At 40.6% G+C, this 18,907-nt stretch overlaps 1 protein-coding gene across 5 annotated transcripts in view; it reads left to right on the top strand.

Annotated features, from left to right (window-relative positions):
• FGFR2 (fibroblast growth factor receptor 2) overlaps positions 1-18,907 on the top strand; it is a gene marked incomplete at its 5' end in the record, with an annotated part of 83,296 nt that overhangs the window by 48,033 nt on the left and 16,356 nt on the right. For 3 of the 5 annotated variants that reach the window (XM_084265315.1, XM_084265319.1, XM_084265316.1), the window contains 4 exons: positions 3,513-3,703; positions 6,270-6,414; positions 8,621-8,817; positions 17,116-17,267. In XM_084265315.1, coding sequence (XP_084121441.1) covers positions 3,513-3,703; positions 6,270-6,414; positions 8,621-8,817; positions 17,116-17,267 — 685 coding nt within the window. The remainder of the gene's footprint in view (positions 1-3,512; positions 3,704-6,269; positions 6,415-8,620; positions 8,818-17,115; positions 17,268-18,907) is intronic. The other 2 variants (XM_084265317.1, XM_084265318.1) reach the window with 2 other exon arrangements.

The raw sequence follows: 18,907 nt of genomic DNA, 5'->3' as shown, positions 1-18,907 counted from the left end.
ATGTAACATGGAGGCTTATAAGTATCAGTATGGCTGAATTACTTGTAGATCAATATGCAGAAAAGTATATTTAAAATTTTTTTAACATCCATTGCACTTGCTTTTAAAGATCTATTACATTTTAGTTGAACCAGGGAAGGTCTGTTTAAGAAAGCATGGCATATCTATGAAAAGCCTTGTAGGTCTCTGTGTAGTTCACTAAGTAACTAATATTTATGGCACTAAAATCAATATCTACTTACTTCCTGTGGTCTTTATGATGTGTAGTGTTTCATATGCTTGAGGACAGCTAATCTATGGGACTGATTTTCTGTATTATAGCATATGCCATTGACTTGTTTTTGAAACTAAAATTTCAGTAGTGAAATAGTAAAGATGTATTTCTTGAAGTTCTGATTCAACTTAATAATAAAGAGTAAGGGGAATGCTGAAATCACAGGGCCACAGAGCCATGAGATTGGTTGCCAACATGTTTCCTAGGAAAATATGTCTTGTCTGAGTTGGTTAACTAGAGGTGCATATGGTCATTATAGTTTAGTGATGATCCTGATTATAATTATCAGGTTATGTAATGCTAGTGATAAAATTAGCTTAAGCAGCTTTTAAGGTGGTTTTATTTTTTTTAAAGGCAACTTTTGACTCTTTTGGTAGTCTTTAGTAAAAAAGAACACACTGTTACCACCTAATATCGGTGTAGCCAGTGGTGTGAGTGGTGATTTGTTCTTACAAGTGGAAAGTGTGTATTTTAAACGTGAAATAGTGATGTGAGATTTATGAATGTGGCTTTGACAGTGCCTGTGCTTAAGGAGAGTCCTTAGGTGTGTGTGTGGTTTGCAGGGAAACAGGAAAGGCGGAATAGCATCCTGAAATTACTGCTTCCAATAAATGATACCGTACAGAATTATACTTGGTAATTAGTAATTAGCGGAAGTTTCTCCATGTTTAGGTGTTTCCCTCAATATTGAGTGTATTTCTTGTGGTCCTTGGACTCCAGGAGTGTCAGGAAACCCTGCTGGATTTGCACCATGATGGTTATGTTCTTCTATGTCTGTGTTTGCCTGCGTGGGCATAGGAATATACCTCCTTGTGCTGAAGAGGGGGGAGGCAGTTGGCAGGTGCTAATCATTGCTCCACATGCTGGGGGGCACCCAAAGCTTGTTTTTAACACATTTACCCACAGAGAAGAAATTTCACAAATACCTCACCCATACATGTGCACCCAATTTATTTAATTTCTTTAAAAGGAATTTGGGACCAAGAATGTAGGAACTTTGCTGCACTGCTTTGCTTTGCCTCCTCTTGTTTGGTAGAGGAAACGTTTGACAGTCATCAATGAAAGATTAAATCATCGATGGCTATCGAGGTAAACTAAACACATTTCGTGTGTTGATGCTGGCATAGTAGGAACTTTTCCAAGATGTTTCAGACCTCGTTCTCTGGTTTGTTTAAGGGCAGAGAATAAGGTCACAAAGGAAATCAAACCCTGATGTGGAGAAATGAAACATGAGGCCTACTGACTTCTAAAAAACATTTTAAATAACATTCTCGAAGGTTTCATTTTATACTGAAGGCAGCTGTAATAAGTTTGGGGAGATGGTGTAAGGTTTCTATTAGAGCAAGCTTTTTGCTTGCTGGTTTTGTACCCAAATAAAGGAGCGGGGGAGATGGAATTAGAGCTTATTTAGTATAAGGTGAGAAACTAAAAGTTCTCTCCAGAACTGTAAAATAGTAATTTATACGTTCTACTGTAATTTACAAATTAAAAATATTAAACTGTTCCTAGATCTTTGAAAAGGACACACATAGCCATGGAATAATTTAGTAACTGCAACACAAACACACTTTTGCCACAAGTTAGACTGCTGCCTTGTAGTATGCTGCCAGCGTAGCCTCAGTGAATAAATTCCCAGTAGATGTTTGCTGCATGCCAAATATATTGGGCTGTATAAAAGATCCCATTGTTCCATGGGCATCATTATTTGCTATTACACTCGCAATGTTTGCTTGTGAAACAGTTTATTGGAAACGAGTATGTTTAAGAAGGAACGCTTGATTTGAAATTCAGTTGATTTGGCTCTTAATGTCAAAACTTTTACAGTCTACAGCCTCTAAAAATAAATATTTAGCTCCACGGTCTTTTACTTATCTTTGAAAGAATTCCTGGAGCAGGGGAGAAAGGGCTGGGGCTGGGCAATGGGTGTTCCACTTCTGGTTCCTAGGTTGAAAGCATACGTGGGTCAGTATGAAGTTTACTTCCTTATAAAAGAGCAGCTGGAGAGAAGTTTGCTTGAGTTGAATTTGTGGAGTTAAGTGTCCATGAAGGGGGAGGTGGGTTCCTAGCTAGGCTGGTGAAACTGCAGGTCTCTGAAGGTTGTCTGGGGAGGGTGGCAGTGTCCGTCCCTCACACTGGATAACTGGCACTGTCATTTGAGGACTTTGAGTCAAACATTGCACAGGAGAAAAGCCTTTATGCTTTACCCACTTGCTTTATCCATCAGAAAACCTCATCGTTGGTGGCCCTGGAGGCTGTGGAGCTGGGTTTGTGCTGTGCCCACTGCTCAGAAGGTTTTAGCAGCTTTTAAGCCGGGCTTAGTGAGGGTGGTGGAAAGCTGCCTTGTGTCACAGCTGAGGGTGAGGTTTCCATCCGTGCTTTGCCCAAAGCCTAAATGTGTTGCATGCACAAAATAGAGTTGGGAGCCGTGGCTGCAGTGGCTCTCTAGGTACCCAGATGATACAGAGAGCACTCAGAATATTCAGGGGTGTGAGCTTGACCAGGAACATTGGATAAACGCTTAAGTGAGCCCACAGATAAAAAGCTCTCTTGGCTCACGTGGAGTGCACTGCAATTTTCCAGAGAACTATTTCCCCATGTCCTGCTCGAATGAGAACGAACTGGTATTTCTGCTGCTGTGTCTGGGTAAAGAAGGGAGCAGTTCTCATAGTAGCGCTGGCCTGGAGCAGTTTGAAAAGTCGAGCTGCCTGGTATGTGCATCCTGCATGAGGAGTTTCAGTGCTGAGGCTCCTGCTGCTAGTTTGGAGAACTTCCCTTTGGGTTAATACATTAATTGATTTTTTTAAAGGTAACAATAATCTTTTTCTCCCCCCCACTTTTCCTAGTTTGTGGAGGTTTAAGCCCTGTTAGAATGTTTTGAAACTCAGGCTTATTTATTACAAAAGAAACCAAAAAAGTTACTCTACTTAATTCTTGCTGAGCTGAACTATGAAAAACACTTAAAGTCTTTAAGCACAGTTTCTCCCCTCCCCCCCCCCCCCCCCCCCCCCCCATATAGCAATTCTTTATATTACAAGTGTAGTTCTCAAGTCTTCTCCTTTGAACTGTAGTTTTTGTTATACGTTTTGGCTGCAGTGTTATTTCAGAGGAGTCAGCCAACAGGCTTACAGGGCTTTTTGGCTCGAGTTCACTTACAGTTTTCTTGGCAGCTCTGCTTATTTATGCATCTTTATTTCTCTCTCTCTCTCTCTCATGCTCCTTCTCTCTCTCACCCGAACAGAGCGATCACCGCACAGACCCATCCTCCAAGCTGGCCTTCCAGCAAATGCCTCTGCAGTCGTCGGAGGTGACGTGGAGTTTGTCTGCAAAGTCTACAGTGATGCTCAACCTCACATTCAGTGGATAAAACACGTAGAGAAGAATGGCAGTAAATACGGACCAGATGGGCTGCCCTATCTTCAGGTTCTAAAGGTGAGGCTTTACAGATGCTGCCGATGGTGACGACTTCTTTAAAGCGTTGAATTTATCTGATGTAAATCCAAGAATTTTGAGATCTGAACTTCTTTTGAAAGTGGAAGTGTTTATGTTACAAATGAAATAATGAGCTAGAGAAACATTTGATAGCCTTAAATGCTAATTGTGTAGCTTATTGACACTTTCACTGTTTTTTATACTTCTGTGAAGTCCTTCACCTCTGAACATTTCAGGCATGACTTAGAAAAAACCCAACAAACAAGCCCTTTTAAAGAATGTCATTGGCATTTAGATAGAGCGTGTCCAAAACATACCTGGGAGAATCTACTCCGTTTCCTTCACGTTTCCTCAGCCTCTTAGTTTCAAAGTAACATGGCACCTTCTGCCAAGAGCTTGTTGGTTTTCTGGATGCTGGGCCCGTGGAGATGTCCATTTTTTGCTGGCTTGCCATGGCGTATTGGAGGTATCGTTTTTGCTGGCAGGTGTTTTGAGCAAGCCTGACCAAGTAAGCTCCAAAGTTTTTTTTTTCCCCAGATAAGTGGCATTGCCAAAACTCAGCACATTTGCAGGCAGGACAACCAGCTCCAGACCCATCTTGTTCCACGGAACTGGTGGACTAGCCAATGTGCTTCCCAACTCTGCCTCAAGGCCGGTCTTTTCTAACTCCTCATGTGGTGCTTTGGATTTGAAGACAACACACCACTCCACAAACAACAATCCCCAGACCCTCAATGTTTTGATGCTGATACCCGTATGGAGTGGAAGGCATGTTCTTAACGTGTTGGTGGTGGGACCGTAGACAGATCGATGTCCGTGTTGGGCAGCAGTGACGTTGTTCTCCTGTGTTATTGGTCTATTCTAGCATTCGGGGATAAATAGTTCCAATGCTGAAGTGCTGACACTGTACAATGTGACAGAGGCGGACGCTGGAGAATATATTTGTAAGGTCTCCAATTATATAGGGGAGGCCAACCAGTCTGCCTGGCTCTCTGTTCTGCCGAGTAAACAAGGTAACAATGTTTTTTAAAGCAAGCTGGATGTAGAAGCTGGAAAAATGGTGCTTTGGGAGACTGCAGGCAGCTTGTAGGATAACTCTTTGGCCTTGTGGTATATGTGTAATCCTCCTTTGGTGATGCAACTGGTGTTACGCCAGCAGCCATGGAAAAATTCCCACAATATTCTGTGTGTACCATAAGCACTGTTTTCTGATGCTGATCTTCATTCTCTCCTGTGTTTTGGTGTCTTTTTGTGTGTTTACGTCCAGTTTTGATGTTAATTCTCTGTACTTTGCTGTTCACATATAGGGAACTCATCGAATAATGTAATTACACCGCAATTAGTGTATATTTATATGTGTATGTGTATATATATATATGTATATATATACATGAAATGTTCACGTTGAAGCATCAGCCATGTCCGTTTAGTCACTTAACTTCCCATGTCCCCTGTGACTGTGCAGGGAGGGAGGGTTTTCACCCATTATTAACTGAGTAGTAGCCCAACAATAATGGCTGACAACAATGTGATTATAACTAAATTTACTTTATAATGGTCTGGCAAAAATGTGTTTATTCCCTCATCACGTATTTCAAATTATCACTTTTTAATGGAACAGAGGCAAAAAACAACAAATAATCCCTGTAAATCTCCATTATCGAGACCTTGACATCGATGCCCTGCTGTGCCCATCTTGGGACAGCTGGAAAACTCCAGGTCTGAGATTTAATCCATTTGTATGAATTTGGATAATCATTGATACACTAATTGGTTTGGTGCATAATTACTTGTCAAGCCCCAGATTTACCAAGTCTGGAAGACCAGGAAAAAACAGGTTGTTATTATTTTTTAACTCTCTAGGATTAGAAAGGTACATTTTCATTTCCATCTCCGGGGTTTTGAACCTCTGGGCTCCTGGTTTTCCCCACACCTGACAGTCATGTGTCTTGAACAAGACTTGAGCTACTTTCCTACTCTCTCTCCACCACCAAATATTACCAGATCTGAGATTAAACTGAGATTTGGCACCACTGCACAATGTACGGTATTTAATTGTAGCGCAGTGGATGATGCAAGGATGATACGCTGTTTAAGACAGCTACCAAGTTGTGTCTTTTGAAACAGAATCTTTTTTTTCTTAATCCTTTCAACATACATTTTTATAGTAAATTCTTTCCTCTGAAACAGGTAACTACATGTGAAGGAGCCTGCATTCTGACCTACTTTTTCCTCTTTGTTTTTCTTTCAACTTTCTTTTATTAAAGAAGAAGAAGAAAAAAAAAAACAACAACTTTGTGGGTTAATTTTTCCATGTCATTTGATTGCATGCATGTTTAGGTGGTGAGTTTAAGTCTGGTGAAGGGTGTTGATTACTTTCTGAGGTGAGCTGGGACCTGTTGGTAAATGCCTTTTGGACGAGGGATTGTGGATGGGGAAGGAGCTTTGCATCTCTACACCTCTGCCTTTACAAAGTGCAAAGCCCCGTGGCTCCAGCTCCCTATCCACAAGGATTCTCTCAGTGTCTAGCTTTTTCTCTTGCTTCCCTCTCTTGTTTTTTTTTTAGGCTGCCGGTGTTAACACTACGGACAAAGAAATTGAGGTTCTCTATATACGGAATGTAACTTTTGAGGATGCTGGGGAGTATACATGCTTGGCGGGTAATTCTATTGGGATATCCTTTCACACTGCATGGTTGACAGTTCTGCCAGGTATACACTGCTCTCTTTCTGTGGTTTTTCCTCTTTGGGTGTTTTTTTCCCCCTCCTTTGGGTTTGTTTTTTTCCCCCCCTTGTTGATTGCTGCAGAATTAGCACGGCTTCTGTCTCAGAAAAGGACTTTTTACAATGATTTTCTCGTGTGAAACACAGTTGTCTCAAGCCAGTGAATTGTCTTGCTACAGATTTGATACTCCAAAAACTGAACGTCAAAAAAGGGTTGGGGGAAGAATGGCTGTTGCACTCAATTGAAATACTTTTTACATCTGTTCAAAGTTCGTCAGAAATGCTAAGGAGCTACATTTCCTTAGCACTTCAGTGAGATAACTGAAAATCAGCACATTAATCATTGTAAACTTTTCCAAGAGGAGGAAATTCCAAGTTTCTTATGAAGCTTTGGGCCTAATTTGGCCACAGTCACGTACTGGTTCATTGAAATACCTGAGCCAGTCGGTGTGCTTAAATTTCACTTTTTCATGTCATCCAAATCTCTTGTGGAAATTCTAATTGTAACGCTAATGGATTGTGTACAGAAGCAGTGCCTTCCATATCTTGGGAATCGGCTCCGTGCATCTTTTAAACATTGCATGCTCTAAGAAAACAAGTAGTCATTTTGCTTCTCCTGCAAAGCATGTCTTGCTATTCTGGGGTTGATGATGTTTCTCTCCTTAAAAGAAACAAACATCAATGTGCTTTATTGCCTGAAAATTATTATCAGCTGTTAGAAGATGTAACTGTAGTTGGTTTTGACACTAGTCAAATTTTCTCATTTATAACTGTTGGCAGCTGCCTTAGGAGTTCCTTTGAAAAAAACACGAACCACCTGAGGTTTGCTGGGTCATCTTGTGCTTACAGTTTATTAATTGTTAATCCCAAGGAAAAAGTACAAAGCCTGCATGTGCGTATGGCTGAGGTTCATATTACAGGAGTGAAATGTTCCCACTTTCTGCAGATAATTTCTGACCCTTTATTAAAATACATTGAATGAGGCAACTTTTATTACATCTCACTCTTACGTGAACGCTGAGCCTGCATGGTCTGTCACTGAGCAGGCAAAGCTTGCTGTTTCTGCTAGCAGTGTTTGCATTTTGCCAGTGCTTGAACAGCATTTTTTAACTGATTTTTTTTTTTTTTCTTGAATGAAATATTTTTGTGAGCCTAGAATGAGGCACAAGAAAATTTCGGCTTGAACGTGCATTGCTTGCCGAGTGACCGCTGATTGCTGTGGAATGCTGTTTATCCGGTGGTTGAATCCCAGATAAGGGATTAGGGACAGTGTTTGCAAATATAAACTGTCTGGAAGATAATTTCAAAATGGTTTCAATCAGAGCAACAGCTATGTGGAACCACTCCCAGTAAAAATCTAATCTCTTAAACTGGTAACCACTGGTGAGGTTAATTGAAATATGCAGCCCTCACAAAAGAGGGCTTGTTAATTAACGTGTTGTTAACGATTCAGCTTTCCCTTGTATAGCATGCTATGCTTTTTAACTCGACACTGGGCTCTTTGAAGGACCTCAGGGGAGTTAGGTGCCTGGTGTGAACCGCAGCAAGTTGAGCAGCTGGGCAGCCAGGTCCGTGAAATGCTCTGGAAATCCCTAACCTGAGTTCAGAAACGTGATGAGGGATGGATACATCCTGCCTTCCCTCTGTACTTGTAGATCCCAGTGAAAATTTTGGATAAAGAGGCAATGCTGACTCAAGCCCAAACTTCTGTTCGTGAATTTAGGCGCTTTTCTTTTAGGCTAGCTAATTGAATATTTCACCTTTAGATGTGTCTTTATGTGCTTAAAAAGAATTACACTGCTTATGAAGTTTGACTTGAGCAAGAAAATGAACCCAAGCTTAGTTTGATTGCTTCAGTTTGTTTTTTTCCCCTTAAAATTACGTTTAATTGCCCAATATTTCAGTGTATATGTATCTACCTATCTAGGCAAACACACGTATATGTCTGTAGACGTATACATACACAGAAAAGCTCACACAGTGGCAAACTGAGAAGTCAAAGCAGTGATCTAGAAAGAGGAGCTGCTCTCAGACTGCAAGGTGGCTTAAACATCCACAGTATTCTGTATGTCACACAGTCACTGCAAGAATTGCTGATATTTTACCGTTCATGTTGTGCCAAGCACTGAACTGTGCCCATACCCTGTGCTAACTCTGTGTCATGACTGTTTCCTCCTAAAAACTTCCAATCCAGCTCCTGAGAAAGAAAAAGAATATCCGACGTCACCAGACTACTTGGAAATAGCAATTTACTGCATAGGGGTTTTCTTAATTGTCTGCATGGTGATGACAGTCATCCTGTGTCGCATGAAGAGCACCACCAAGAAGCCCGATTTCAGCAGCCAGCCTGCTGTCCATAAGCTGACAAAGCGAATCCCTCTGCGCAGACAGGTAACAGAAAGTAGATAAAGAGTTAAAAAAACCTTTTACCAAACGACTAAGCCAGCACATCCTTCTTGATGAAGGCTTTGGAAGGGGAATAAAATAAGCATTAAACTCAATTGCAGTAGGGGTGGGATTTAATTTGGCACCTAGGAGACTGGCGTGGGAAGAGAGTACATCTTAGCACAGTAATGTGTGTCTCAGGGCAAGGAAATCAGGCAGGGATGTTAGAGGAGAAATGTGAAAAATGGAATATGTTCTGTATTAGCAGGCTATAGATGGAAAAAAATGTATTTAAAGTATTTTGGGGCCTGATCCCACAGCTCATTGAAGTCAATGGAAAAATTTTTACTGAGTTAATGGACTTTGGAACAGAATCCTATTTAATTGTGTATTTATAATGTTTCTAAGGTGACTATTATTGCAGTAACTAGGTACCAGACCCAGAGAGGTATTTTTCAGGAAGAACTTTGAAGACACAGAGGAAGGAATTTCATAACCCACCATCCAGAAACCACCCCAAAAATAGAAAAAAGACGTTAATAAAGTAAAAATAGGGGACATGCTATATCAGATCTTGGACAGTTATATTAAGATACTGCTGCTTTTGAGTGAGGGACAAAAGCAAACGTCAGACTTAAATTCACACAGCAGAGTTGCATAAAATAGATTTTACAATTGCATGTGACTGGCAAGGAACAGGCAATACCACGAGCAGTAAACCAGTTGAACCAGTAACAGGACTTTGGCTTTGCCACTTGCCAGAACAACCTCTATTCCCACGTACTATCCTCTCCTGAAAGACTTGTTTCTTTTGAAGCTGGAGTTTAATAAGTTTTGATTATTACTTTTTTTTTTTCCTGCAGTAGGCCCTCAGGATAGGCTTCTAAACCTGTGAAACCCACCCTGAGGTTTCAGCCCTGAAAGTCTGAGTTTTACCTTGTTATTCAAAATAAGGGTTGGATCCAGGCTCTGGTCATAGGGTTTGGGTCTGAGGGTTTAGTTGGAGTCTGTCTACACTGTGAAAAGGGTGTACAGAATTTCTACAGGTTGTTACTACAGCTTGCTCAGAGTACTATATCTAGCAGTCATATGCTTACCCTAAACATAGTTTTTCAGGGTGGGTAAATGAAATTTAGATGTGCAATTGGCCAGAGTTTGGGTAGAATTTTGTCTTGGGATTTCGGACTCTCATTACTTTTTCCTGAATCCCCTTTTCAGGGTTTTTGAATCTCCTTGGTTAGAAATACTACAGGGAAAGCCCTCTGGCTTTAGCCATCTTCCTCAGAAGTGCAGTATTTTACAAAATCTTGAGGTGGGGGGCATGAATTTTGATCTGAATAATACTTGGCTTGTTTTATGAGCAAAACTGTTAATTTTTGCTTTCTCTGACTTGGCTACTTTTTGGGGGAGTTTTGATGTAATTTTATGATTCTCTTCTTTTGCTTGAAGATCACTTCAGGCAAGGAAGGAGAGAGGGACTTATGCCTCCAAGTGTATCAGAAAGAGTGATGAGAAGCCCTCAATTCACTTCACATATCTCTAAGGCCAAAATTCTGTGTAGCTTTCTGGACAGTAACAAGGCTTTTCAAGAGTTGTGGACTTCACCAGAAACAGAGATACTCGTCAGCTGTTGGGATAAAAGACGTTTATTAAATTGCTGCCTAAATAAAAAAGCAATCATAATGACTCAGAGAGAAGTTGACGGCATAAAAAATACCTGGGGTTTGGTGTGAGCTCAGTTGTGTCAGTTAAAATGGCTCCTCAGGGGGAGAGTGTTATTTCATGGCGTGTGACAGCAGTGCCAACCGCTGCCCTCAGTTCAGTTATTTATCATTAAATGATGCAATATGGACCTTCTCCAAAGCTATTGTTTTCACAGAGAGGGGAAAAAAAAAGTCTCTGTCTTATAACATGCTTGTCAGATCGGGTTTTATGGGTTTATTTTGGTTTTCTAGATTTTCATAGCAAAACCAGCATTTTGCTTTTAAAAGAGGGAATATTTTTTTGGAAAAAATGAGTGCAAATCCTATTTCAACCCTGAAGCAAAAATTCCACTATTTTCAGTTCTCCCCAGTGCCTTTTTGTTATCAGGAGTTTCTTGTTGAAAGGTGCTCTGCTGTTGTATCTTCCGAGAGGAAAATGCAACTACTCTTAAGCGTTAAAAGAAATCTGTTTTTTATGGTTTGATGATTTCACTGGTCACTTCACTAGTTGGTTGATTACTTTGCACAAAAGCAGGGTGAAATGAGCAGTCCCCTTGCTCATCTTAAATTTTCAGTTGGCAGTCTCTAAGGCTGCATTGATTCTCTTCTTTCTCTGTCTTTTAGAGCTGGTTTTGGTTAAGAGAATGGGTGTCCCAAACCAAGAGGTAAAAAAAAAAGAAGTCGGAAGGTGTTTTATTTAACAGGGGTGTGTTTCTGGGTTATTTGACTCTGTTTTCTTCTACCACCAGGCATGCTTTTTTGTTGTTGTTGTTGTTTCAGTTTATTTGTATTTCAAAGGATTGCATTTAATAAAGCCTGGCAGGGTTTTGTCACTAAACCTGTATTTATCTATTGATCACAGAAAGCCTCTATTTATTGATCACAGAAGGTTTTCCCTTGCCCCTGTGCTGTGCAGGGGAGGAATAAAGTGGCTGAGTTGTTGAGAGGAAGGATGAGAGCTAGCAGGGGAGATGCTCATGGCAGGTAGAGTGTGCGAGCTGGGCTGAGATCTGGGCTGGGTGATGGGATTTGTTGGAATTCCAGAGAAATGAGGCCATCGATTGGGGAATTGTTGATAGTGTTTTTGAAGCGCTCTGCTGCTGGGTCAGACTCCCTAAGGATCTGGATATGAAAATAATCCTGGTTCACAGAGAGGCATTTGCATGACTGTGATGCCATCTTGTCTAAGTGGGATAAGAGTCTTGCCGAGTTAACATATGGTTTGCTTTGCAGGCCTGGATTCTTGTACACTATTTAGTCTGAGCTACCACAGGATTTTATCATTCCCCACATGCAGGCGTTTTTCCCCTGCCAAAATGCGGTTCTTTTCACATTCATAGGAAGGGTCATGATGAAGTCAGGAATTATCAGTTCCCTCCTCCTGCAATCCTCAGTCTCACTAGGATCTGGTACTCGGTTTTCCAAATCCAGGGAAATCCAGCAAGCAGTTCCTCTTCTTTATATAAAAGCAGGGAGTGGCAGTGCTGCCTTGGCGTTAGCTGTGTCCTGCATAGCAGTGCCAGCTTGCAAGGGAGAGGGAGGGAGTGTTTATTGCATTGAGCATCACAAATATAGGCTTTAGATGACAGGTTCACCAAACCCAAAGGTACAAAGTGGCCTTCAATAGGATGGACATCTCTTTTGTAGAACTTCTCTATTTAACAAATAAATTATAATTCAAATGGACAAAACCACAATGCTGGTCTAATGTTTATAGAAGGTCCCATCTCTTATGGCTTGCCCAAAGTCTAGTGTTATTGCTAGAGCATCTCATTGATATTATCACAGTTTGTCTGTCAGATTTAGACCCCCTTACCTTGTGTGTGTACATATGTGTTTTAATCATGGGGAGGAATGTTTTCTTACGTTAAGTATTCTAAATCCATTCCCATTAATTTATATCTACTGTGGTTGTTGATTCAACTCCTTCATAAAGATATAGTGAGAACATTTGTGATGAGCAAAGACTGGTTTAAGGTAAGAATTAAGCTAACTGAAATAGCTAATTTAAAATGGTGATGGCAGCAGGAACCTGGGAAAAAAGATAATCTGGAACAAGTAAAGTAACACAGTATTTGACATAGTGCAGAGCTCTATATGAATTCGTGTTAGGGAATAGACTGAAATACAAAGGGTAATACACAACTTGAAGTAGGGTGTGTTGTATGGCATTTACTTCAATACATATTTAATTTCTTGTGTTATCCTTGGATTTCTGTCTATAGAAACTGTTGATTTGCTCAGTAGTACCTGCTTGCTGTGTTGTTACAGAAGCGTTTTGAAAGGAGCGCTTTTCTCTTAGGGGTTGTGCTCCTGTGCCTATGGTTTAAATGCTTCAACTTCATGCATTTAACCACTTTTCATCAGTTTACCTGTACATTTTCCTAGATCCAGTCCTTCAGATGGACTTTTTCTATCAACAGCTAATGGCATTACGTACCAATTACATTTATATACCTATATGCATGAGACTTCAAATTAACGTTTATAGCAGAGCCTTCAGAAAGACTGACAAGTATAGGAAATCACTGCATGGCTGCTAAAATCTCACAGCATGAGTGCCAGAACTGACAGATCTAGGCTTTGGGATATGGTATAAATCATGAGTGAAGGAAAACACCCTTCATAATCAATTACAGACAATTACACACTGCTCTGCAGCTGATTTTGCCACATGGCATTTAAAGATTCCAGCAAAGATTTGTTTGTTTTAAATGCTCCACTGCTTAGAAATGCTTGTAAAGCATTATCTGAGGGCTGATTAAATACAGTGTGCTGGCTGAAGGAAAAAGATATTGTTAAAATGGAGATATAATAATGCATCGGTGCGTGAGGTTTGGACACTGGGCTTTTCTCCTTCTGAACTGCAGATAGGGAGCTAAAGATCTGTTTGAGGCTGATGCTTTCCTTGGTTCTGGCCTCATAAAAGCAGAAAAGATGCCCTTCCTTGCTTCTCTGCCTTGGCTCTGCTTTGCTGCTTTATCTCTGTGAAGCCCATGTTGGTGAGCTCAGTGATTGCCCAAGAAGTTCATGCGTTTTGACTGGACTCCCAGTTCCTGCTTCTTGGCAACTGGTAGATCCAAAAGTGGCCCTGCACTCTGTATATTGGCCATGTCAAATTACCAGCTTGCTGCAAAAACTCAGTGTAGCCCCTTTTATGTCTTATATACCTTGAGTCTTTGCATACCTGAAAGCAAGAGCACCCATGTACTTGAAGGCAACTCCACATGCTGAAATGTGGGGTCGGTGGCAGGAGGGACACTGGTTCTTGAACCGGTATGGTGAGGGGTTGGAGACCAGTGCTGCAGATGGAAAGGGGAAAGTAGCAAGCTGGGAAAATGCTTTCTACATGCTGTTACTTAAATGTATGCATGGAGATTAAAGCTGACTGAGGCTACTGACCTTGCAGTATGTAGGGGATTCTTCATTGTTTTACAGTGTGCTCTAAGCCAGTGAAAACAGATGCTTAAGGGAGGAGTTCAGAGGTTAATTCTTTAATATTGCAGAAAAGGTGAAAGGCTATTTTGAAACAGAAAATCTCCTCCAACCATAGGCCAGCCTAGGTTGGCTTCATCTTTTCTGGAGTAAATTTTTATAGTCCTTGAGCTCCTGTAACTCCTTGTACTGCTACAGTTAATCAGAAGAATATTCCCAGGGAGTGCAGTCCATTTTTCTTCTCCCAGACACTGAGTAGTTTCTCTGGATGCCTCATAATTCCTATCCACATTAATGCACTTTGGTTGCCTACAGAATATCTGGCCAATCGTCTGGTTGTCATGGGAAGTAAATGTGTACACTTGTGTTACAAGGGAAAGTGGCAGAGTTTTTCCTCTCTTGTTTCTATACAACATTATTATTATTATTATTATTATTATTATTATTATTATTATTATTATTATTATTATTAATATTATTATTATTATTATTATTATTATTATTATTATTGTTTCTGTTTGAAATGGATCACTGCAGTATTGCAGTTCATTGCAAATTTACCTGTGTAGGTTTTAATTGTGCTGAGACTGCTGAATTATGAGTATAAGAGCTAGTGAAAAGATGAAACTGCAGAGATCTGAATAGTGCCTGATACAAGTATTGTATGCATGGAAAAAAAAGACCCCATAACATTTAGGGCCATTTCAGATTCATAAGGGTTATAATCTAAATTTTGCAGCTTCACCTCCTTGACCAATGTCCTGAAAACAATGGCTGTAATGACAAAGGAAGGTGAGAAAGTAAAGGCAGTGTTAGTAAATAGATAGATAAATAAATTAGAATGGTAGGTAAAATGGTGGAATTTTGGAAGCATGAAGGAAGGGGTTGTCGTGGGGGACAGAGGAGTTTGCTCCATTGTTTGTGGAGATTTCCACATTACTTAGTGCTGACCTAGTTCACTTGTACTGAAATAATGGAGAAAAATAAGTAAAATGTCTAATTCCAGCCCAGATTCCCACACTGACCTGCCATGCAGCTCGGGGTGGGCACTTCAGTGCCAGCACTTATGCTCCCCTCTAATCTGAGCAGAGCAGCATCTCTCCAGCATTCACTTGCTGATTCTTTTAGACCTATGTTGTCTGCCTTAATAGTAGTTTTCTGTTTGTATCCCAAGTGGTCGCTACATTTATTAGCCTGGTGGACTGTGCCAGGTACTTCTATGTGCTGGAAGTAAATATTAATGTTAACGATGGTTAGATGGACAAGGGGGAAAGCAATCCACCTCTCTTATTTGAATAGAAGTCTTACTTGGGCAGTTATACTTTCTTGCTCCACAGATACCACATCTTGCATGCCGAAGCTGGAGCTTCTGATATCAAGAGAGGTCTGGCAGTCAGCTGCAAAACCAATGATCAGGGTTAATTTTTTGATAGCAATCCTTAGCGCTTTCTTCCTCATGCAACCTCTTAAGCTCCCTCCAGTCAAGAAGCCATCCCCCTTTGATGAGGTGGATTTGAGGATGTCAATCTGCAAAAAGACATCTCTAACAAAGCAGGTTGTCAGAGTCATGACAAGAAATTGGAGAGCCGTAGCCTTGTTCTTGTCCAAATACGTTGTGTAAGAGCATGGCTTGGTTGCAAAAGCCTTTCACCCCATTCTGAGGAGCTCCAGCAACTCTGTGGACTGAGACACTGTAATTGTTAATTGGACTTAATGTAAGGAAGTGTGAAGTTGGACTTAACAGGTGACAGAGAGAGGAGGATTTTGTGTTTATACCACTGTGTGTCACTGATTTGCACTTCAACGCTGTTTGGGTCTGTGTGCTTCTGATTGCTTTTTAAAAACCTAGTTACAAGATGTGTGGAAGAAAGTTGTAGCCTGGTGGTATTTTATGTAAATAAACCTGGTCTCAAAGTTGACTCCAGGTGATGAGGATGCTGAGTGGTAGTTACTCTGATATTGAGGCTTTCAGCTTAGGCCGGGTCCCAGGGATACTGACCAAGAGACACCTCCCACTCCCTGATGTGGGGATGGGTACCAGCGATGTCATTGCCAACCTTCATCGCACCACGGCCACCAGATGTGGACTTGGCCAAGACTGTCGTGGTCTGAAGAGAGAAGGAGGATTCACGCTGACAGAGGGGGCAGAGTGGCAATACAGTCACTTTTGGTTTGTGTGTGTATTCACTGGAGGCTGAGGTCAGCGTGCAGCAGGCTGCTCCTTGCAGGTTTGAGGAAAAAACCTCATGGGAAATACACCTTTCACACCAAAACAGGTTTTGCTCCATGGATGGAATAGCTACCTCCCTTCATTGCAGCAGTTTAAAGTAGCTTTGATGCTCTAAGGAGAAAGTTATTGAGACCGATGAGAAGTCATGCTCCAGAGCGATTTCATTTTGAAGCATTGGACTTGAAATAATTTTTATGACCTCTTCTCCAAATCACCCATGGAATCTTTAATTAAGAGTGTGGTCAAATAACCAAATATCCCCCGATTATTGTGTTAGCTTTTTGATGCTTTCACTACTGAACACTTAGAAAATACGTGAGATGACCCAGCATTTCCTACACACTAATACACGAGTGATCTTAATCATTGGTGCTGATGAAAAGTACAGGAGCCTTGGCAAAAATAGCATTTTTCAGTTAAAACCTGAAAAATTCAATTTAATAGTAACACCAAAAAATAGCAAGTTGTTTGCTGGTTTGGAAAAAGTAATGGTGACATAGACAACTGGAAGCGAATGGAACGAGAACGCTTATTGGTAACCTCTGTTCATAGTCTAAGCTGCTCACTTAGGTATCTGAGGGTGGTCATATAAATGTGTGCAGTTGATTGAAAAAAATATTAATTTGATAAACAAAAAGAGGGAAAAGTTTACTTAATTCATCTTCTGGGTGTATGCATTTAGAGCTCACGGGGTTTTCAAACTATGGGGACAGACTTACAGCCTTGGCATCAATTCGAGTCAGTATTGCCCTTACAAGGGACACTACATGTATGAATAGAGGGAAAACTCTAGATTCAGCCTTTTTTTTTCCTAATATAATTGTTCTGAGCTGGCTTGGTTATCAGGTACTGCTGTCTTTCAGATATTGGGCCAAAATTACATCTCTATCTCCCCCCCTTCCCCACCCCGCTTTGCATTTTGCATTGCGACAACAGGTGTCAGCCGACTCAAGCTCCTCCATGAATTCCAACACGCCTCTGGTGAGGATAACTACTCGCCTCTCCTCTACTGCTGATGCCCCCATGCTGGCTGGAGTCTCGGAATACGAGTTGCCAGAAGACCCAAAATGGGAGTTTCCAAGAGATAAGTACGTAGCCTGTTTCTCTTAACTCTGCTGCCGACACGCGTCTGGAAAACGTGACACAGTTTGGGAAGGAACATCTTTCCAGGTGCCTCCCAGGGTTTCTTTAGTTAAAAGCAAATCTCAGTTACCTGAACCTCCTCTGAAGATCAAAAGTCCAATTTAGATATCTGAAATCAGGCCTTTTTTTTTTTTTATTATTAGTAGAAGCTGGATTTTCTCTGCCTGCCTATTTTCAGATTTCTGGTAGGTTTTCAGGTACCCAATGTAACTCCTCTGTTAGGAAAGCAGTCAATCTGAATTATTTCAAAAACATGTAGGATTGAGACTGGGAGAGATGTCCTCATACAAACATTGTAGTAGGACGTTTGATATTTCCCCAAACAATACCTCTGTCAGTTAAACCATGTTTCTTAGTTGAAATATTAAACTAAATATTTAATGAAATATTTCATTCATTATGCTATTTAGTTATTATTATTAAATATTTAATTTAAAATGGTTTCACATTTATAAAATAGGTAATAAAATAGAGATTAAGAAAGTCTAGAATATGGGATTTGACAGTCTTTTATTTTTTCAGGACCTTCTGGGAAGGATTTTGTGTTGAGTTTGCATTAGCCTGTATTAATGGAGACAATAGGTTGTGATTTAGTGGGATGTTTTGCATATTGTTTTGCATATGTGGAACTTAAGTGACTTGAAAAGTATTTGTTTTCAAGCAAAAGATACTGAATCTTGATATATGCAAATTTATATGGCTACACAATATTTTCTTCAAAGCCTGTTGACTAACCTGCAAAATGAGCCGCTGAGTAATTTAATTAAAGCTGTAACCATATTTTTTAATATAAAAGCAATATCTAAAAGAGAGATAATGTTGACACAGGTAGAACCATGTTTATATATTAAAGTTGGTACTAGCTTTTAAGAATAGTCTTCGGGTGACTGAGAAAATAACACTTTTTATCATGAACAATTCTCTTTCAAAGTTCAGCGTTGTAACTTTTGGATGGAAGAGCTGTAATTTTGAACTTTCTGACAGCTGCTCTGGAAATTATTTTAATGATACAGCTGAAAATTAGTGCAAAATGCTGTAATTGCCACCTGCAGTATTCTAGTCAACAGTGGGGTCTGTATATATGTACTTCTGTCAGCCTGTACCCTGGGGGGATACACTAAATGCGGAAAATTTTAGAGTGCTAAACATTTAAAACCAGCATTGAGCACAAACGTAGGTGGAGCAGATTTGCAATGAAAGGAGGCTATTTAGAGGCAGTTTATTAGGTTGGGGGGCAGGAGGCACACAATGAGGGGTTTGTTACTTTAGCCCTAGCAGGGCAATAGCACATAAATTAACCAGTTTCCAATGCAAATGTTTGTTCTCTGCCAAGATCCTAAATTCAATTTTAGTCCTGGAGAAAATGCAGGATGACCTCAGCATAGCGTACGCTGCCCTTCAGTCTTTGCACCTTTTGAAACTAGGGTTTGCTTTAGAAACCAATCCAAAACAGCTTGAGGAATTCTCACTGAGGCACAGACAGAGTCTGCAGGCTGCCCTTGGGAGGAACCACCTCTCACCTCTGTCTTGTGCCTGAGCAGATAAGCGGGGCTTTCAAACCACTTAGCTCTGGTCTAAAACGCTT

Source organism: Gallinula chloropus (assembly GCF_964237585.1).
Source record: "Gallinula chloropus genome assembly, chromosome: 5".
NCBI lineage: Eukaryota > Metazoa > Chordata > Aves > Gruiformes > Rallidae > Gallinula > Gallinula chloropus.
The sequence above is the reverse complement of the archived record's forward strand: the minus strand, read 5'-3'. Positions and strand labels throughout refer to the sequence as shown.